At 37.3% G+C, this 5975-nt stretch overlaps 1 protein-coding gene across 1 annotated transcript in view; it reads right to left on the bottom strand.

The window, feature by feature from the left end:
- Positions 1-309: 309 nt before the first annotated feature.
- Positions 310-5975, bottom strand: part of LOC122057677 — a 16532-nt gene continuing 10866 nt past the window's right edge. Inside the window, exons 5-8 of the mRNA XM_042619877.1 lie at positions 4824-5268; positions 4680-4722; positions 4372-4449; positions 310-635 (exon numbers count right to left, since the gene is read on the bottom strand). Of these exons, the coding sequence (XP_042475811.1) occupies positions 572-635; positions 4372-4449; positions 4680-4722; positions 4824-5268 (630 nt within the window). The 3' untranslated portion in view covers positions 310-571. The remainder of the gene's footprint in view (positions 636-4371; positions 4450-4679; positions 4723-4823; positions 5269-5975) is intronic.

Here is a 5975-nt window from a genome sequence, read left to right as displayed (position 1 = left end):
CTCCTAATCCATTATTGAGGTAATATTATCATAATGATCTTAAAGACTGTAAAGTAAGTTCAATCTGGATTACAGGAATGATTGCCTAAGGTTTTGGATCGACTCACAACAAATAAGAAATGGAAACATTTGACGTAAATAAGAAATGGGAACATTTGACGTGATCCCTAAGTGGCTCTGGTAGAGAGTAAGAGAATAGTTGAAAGAGTACTGTTTGAGATTTGATAGGCTGTATGACATCGTATGTGCCAGTTCGGAAGAGTTTATGAAGCATACTAGATGAATTAAAAGACCAAGGGGTGGGGTGGGTTCAGCGGAAATGACTTTAATGCTTTTGAGTTGACAGAAAATATGAATGCTTCACGGAGAATCACAAGATTGTACGCACTTCCATCTTAAAGTGCGCAACTATAGACTAGAATAAAGAACAATCCACCACTAGGGGAAAATAGCACTAGAAAAGACCTTGATAAATTCTCAAGCATTACAAGTTAAGGCCATGTAATTATCTAAAGATCTATACAAACTCCTCAGCTTGTAGCAAAATTTGAGATCTCACCTTTATCTCATCTCAGATGGATGTGGCTTCATTCTGGATTTCATCATAAGTCCCAGTCTGCTCATTAAATGAGTACCTGCAAAAGATAATCAAATAAATAAAAAGCTAAGCATTATCTGGTAATTGAACAATCACAGTTCACAAATGCATAAGAAAATGGACCTAAGTTTCGCACAATTTTGAAAATGGAAATTCATTGCTAAAGAGTCTAGATGTAATAGTCATGTCCAGTTTCTAGCACTACTGTATCTCTCAACCTTAATTTTAATGACAATAGTAAAAATCAAATGCAAAATTGCACGGTGGATCACAATGGTAGCATCTAGGACATCTGTGTTTGAAATAGAAACTGGAGAATATCTTCTTCCCCTTGCTGATTTGTCTCCCTTGCTTTCTTACTTAAATCAGAATTTGAATACTCATGAGACATTCCATAAGCATATGCAAAATCATGTTTACTCGGAAGAAAGATTACATGCATTTCATGCCAAGAATTTCTGAGTTAACTATGAAGATGAATCTAGTGACAAATACTTTGTAACTAGTCACTAGATAGTGATGGGTAAATAGAAAAGAACATTATATGATTTAAGGATCAATATTTGAAAAAAGCCAAGGAAAAATGATCACAGGCTCATATGGATCCTGCTTGGGACTGATTAGGAACGTCAGAGGGAGCTAGTATATTATTTGGTTTTCCTTTAATTTTATTTAGTTTTTTTTCCCCCCACTTTTTTATCTGCAGGACCATTCTTTGTGACCACAGAAGCCAAAGGAAACGATTAAATACATGGAGTCGAAGGAGAGGAGTTCATACATTTAAATTATTATACGACATAAGCATTTTTATTTTTTTTTAAATTTCTTTTCTCTTACTCTAGTAGAAGTTAATCGTTTGGTTTTTTATCCCCCAACTTTTACTAGTTACAGTAGGGCAACATGCTGATGTCTTGGGGTTCATGCTTTAAACCCATGTTTTGGAGAGTTTAGTGACTACAGTTTTTAAAGAGTTGCTGTATTCCTTGTGCAGTTCTGTGAAGCCTGAGGATAGTTGAAGCTGAACCTAAACTAATCTAAGTTGCTCTAAGAGCTATTGTTGCTACCACAGTTTTCTGCTTCTATGATCCATTGTAATACTATATATTTTTACTATAAATCCAACATGAGCCAATATTTATAGATCACTTCTCCTGTTTGCATTGCATAATTACATTTATGCACGTACACAGAAAACCTGTCTTCTTAACTCAATACTTGAATTCTGGAACTTCTAGATGGCACAGTCAAATGCAATCGAAGCCCTGTGATTCTTTACTCCCGAGTGACATTCTGGAACCTTTATCACCAATAGCAGACAAAATCTAAGTCTCACTAGTTGTTCATTAATTGAGTCTGTAAAGGAATCCACGCTTGTATGAGTTTCATTTACTGTTAACACAGCCTAACCAGTAGGTGTGCTTGACTCCCCAATAGACCTGGCTGACCACTTCAAAATGTAAGGTTTCTGGTTCTGCATCAACAAGGCTGCCTAGTTCTAGACAGCTCTGTTGTTTAGAATGTGTGTGTCCATAAAACAGCATGATTTTCCACATTTCCTTCTCTAATCATGTTTAGGTTGTTCCAAGGACAATCAATTGACAGTTCCCATTCTTAATTTGACCAGCGATCGCAAAGACACTATTCCATTCGAGGAAGAAATAGGCCACTTGGATGCTACCTCAGATGAAATTAAGTTAAACAGTAACCAAAAATGTCGGAGCAAGAGAACTCCAGAAGAATATACATTTCTTATTCAAAGATTCTAAGTGACAGTGAAGCAACTTCTAGATTAGAAGTTAAAGATAGAGCTTTTGGGATACAAATTGTCTTTTTCTCAAGTGTAAACCTAAAATTCTATGGATTGAATAGGGCAGCTGAAGAGCACCAAGATAGTTAAAGAAATTCCAGATATGTTTACCAATACATTCTGAAATTTGAAGAGATAACCACGTCTTCATTACTAGTTCCATTGATCTGTTTTCCTATGTTCACTCGCTAATAGAAAAGCTAGATAGGGGGCTACCAGATCGGAACTTTAGGGTGTGATATGATAATTCCACTTCACATGCTGCTTTCGTTTTGTTCTTTGTCATTTAAAAACTGAAAACAAAATACAGTACAACCTGCTCGCATAAGAAGTTAAAAGACTGATCATAAAGATGAGAATCAATTCTAGACCTTCAACATATCAAACGAGAAGTCAACTGCCTGGCCTGCTCCTGATTTGGGTCTTGAAACTCTAACTACACCTGCATTTCAGAATATATTTACTTTACTTCTATGATGTATGAACACGGACCGAGTTTCTAGTGTAGACACAGCCACCACTTGAAATCTAAAACATAAATAAATTTTTAAAAGGAGGAACAGTCTAAATGACACCTCTGTAGGTGTATTTAGAACTTTTAACCTTCTTTTGATTGCTCCCTTGTCTTATTCCAAAAAGGTATTTGAAGCTGGGGGTAAAAAAAAATGTTTTTCAAAACAATTTGATAATGACTTATCCTTATGTCATCATCAAAAGATGTCAGTCTCGCACAATGTTCTGGTACACACGTTATATGACAGGAATTACCCACATGGAATAAAAGTGTCTAATGCTAAAAGGGCAAAAAAGTAGGGTTACAAATTATTTGACACCTTAAGCGAATAAGAAAATCCCTTTGAAGTATATATGAATGTGGCCATGTATATGTAATTCTCTGCCACTGTGGCCAACTGCCTTGATTAGGCCATGATCATCAGGTTTTGGGACCAGGCGCTTTGGCACAACAAAAGGCAACCAGTCGCCTTGACCGCAACTACGATAAGGACAGAAACAGATGTTAAAGCATAACATGTGGAGGGCCCATGTTTCTGGGGTTTGTTTTGGCTGAACTTAGAATGCAATGCTGAGAAATTGAAACGGAATTCCCAACATCTATCTTGTAGATGCTTACAACTTATGACGAGAGAAACCGAGGGGAGTTAGGGGTTTGTGAATAAAGTTCTGTGTTTGAACTCTGGAAAAGAGGCCATCTAAGCTTCAAACATCTGAGTTGCAGAGCTGCTTGTTTAGGAGATATAAATCCCTCCCTCTCCTCCTCTTCTCCTCTCTTCTCTCACTTGATAGGTCCCTTCTCCTTTATTCTTCTCAGACTTAACAAGAGCAGCCTTACAAAGATATCTTTCTTACTCAGGGGTTTTCTCCTCTTCTTCTTACTCCTCACCCTTCGATTTCCTCTGGATTTTATTTCCACTATTTTCCTCTATCCCCTTCTTCACTTTTTGTCCAACTGTGTAGACATGTTCTGCCAGTGTTGTATGCTCTACCGGGTACCAGTGTCGATATGGGAATTTTCTGCCGGAATTTGGCCCCACAAATCATAACAAAACTGGAAGTAGGCAGCGCCACACTTCAAGGCTAATATGACCAACAAGTAGCAAACAGAATAGCCAATAGATAGTATACATGCCTTGCATGATATGGTAAATCAATTTCTTCCATTATGCCCACAAGCTCAAATTCCTGTTTCCCATCCATCCAATTGACGTCAATACTACTGTCATGAAGTAAGAGGTCAAAAAAAGCACCCAAGCAGGAGATTAAATCCACCAAAGCAATAAATAACAGAACAGAGCAAAACAGAACTATCTAAAAAGGTAACATCATAATAAACAGTAGGTAATATCTAAACTTCAAAAATATAACATTCTACCCAGAAAATTCTAAAACACAATACATAAATGTCAACTGTAACCACTTGCATAGCGAAGGAAGATGCATAGCTTACCATCTTCCGGATGTTGCACAGCAATACAGTCCAGATGAAGGGTCATAATAGTAGCCCAAACTGCTACTGTAGTAGTAACTGAAAAAGGGGGAAATCGATCCAGTGAGCTTAATAGTAGAGAATCCCAAAAACGGTATATCAAGATCAGAAATGCAGATCAAATCCTGCAAAATCAATCCTCAGATCCCAAGTTAAAGGAGCATGTGAAAACCCCGAAAACAAACACACACACAATTTCATTAAAGCCCAAGACTAATTCCAACTTATCTCATCAAAGTCAAAAGGCAAAACAACAGAATATTGCTCACCCCGATGACTCATCATACATATAATCAGTTTGCAGACCTCCACCTGTAGATAATACAGGTCATCATTAAGGGGGTGATCTAATATAGTGCCTCTGAAGTCTTGATTCAAAATGTAGCTTCAGGAAAGTACAGCTATAATCTTACTTTCTGGATCTCGATCTAAGCTTCCTGGCACAGGTTGAGAAAAAGGTTCTGGTGCACAAGCAGAACCCAAACCATTTGCATCAGCTGACAGATTACAAGAACCATTCTCTTCATCTTCCCCAAACATGTCAAATGAATCTGCAGCATTGCTGGATGAAACTTGTGCGGTAGATAAATTTGGGTTAGTGGGACCCGAAGCCAATTCAGGAAGCTGTGAGGTGGCCCTTTCAGAGTCCAGACCTTCAGAGAACATGTCCTGTCCAGTTATGGAATCATAATTGCCATTGGCAGCACTAATGGATGCACCGTCCCTTGCACGAGCTAACCTCTCATATCCTTCTGAAAGGAAGGTCAGAACATGTACACTATGAATAATGATGAAACTATCCACAATGATAAAAATGAGTGGATATATGTATATATGTATATGTGTGTGTGTGTGTGTGTGTGTGTGTGTGTGTGTGTATGTATGTATGTATATATGCCTGTATATATAATCAGATGACATTGAAGTAGGACCTAGAGGTTCTACAAAGAGGTCGTCTCCTAGGAGTGGGTTAAAACTCAACAAACCCAAGGTTGAGAGAGAGAGAGAGAGAGAGAGAGAGAGAGAGAGAGAGCTTTCTGTTTTAACTATGGAAGGTATAACAGCAAAGGGGAAATTATAATTTAGGTAAATTTAGGACTAGTTTTTTATGGTTGACGAAAGAATGAAGACACTAGTTGATAGGAAATGGTTAGGACAGTGCTTTGGTGAGAGCTATTCTAAAAGAAAGATGCTGCCACGAAGCCATATTGCGTAGGGGATTATTCTAAAGGCTCCAGTGTGATTGCACGGAGTATCTTGAAGAAAATTTAACTGTCAATGAGAAGATTTTATCTAGTTACTCCTTTTGTTTACTTTCTATTTAAAGTTCTTTAGTCAATGACAAGTTATATTTTAGTTTTTTAAAAATTTAGAAGGTTGGATTCTATAAAGCTTAATTAGTTTCTATTTCTAAAAATTAAAAGTTGTAAGGGAGCATGTGTAGGCCTCGCAAGGGAAGTTTTATTTGCTGTATTTGTTAAAGCTTAGATAAGAGAGAAGGGCACCACTACAGCCACGATTTGAGTTCAGAAAAAAAAGAAGAAGAAGAAATAAAGAAATAAAGA

The sequence above is a fragment of the Macadamia integrifolia genome, chromosome 2 (genome assembly GCF_013358625.1).
Source record: "Macadamia integrifolia cultivar HAES 741 chromosome 2, SCU_Mint_v3, whole genome shotgun sequence".
In the NCBI taxonomy this organism is placed as follows: Eukaryota; Viridiplantae; Streptophyta; class Magnoliopsida; order Proteales; family Proteaceae; genus Macadamia; species Macadamia integrifolia.
The sequence above is the reverse complement of the archived record's forward strand: the minus strand, read 5'-3'. Positions and strand labels throughout refer to the sequence as shown.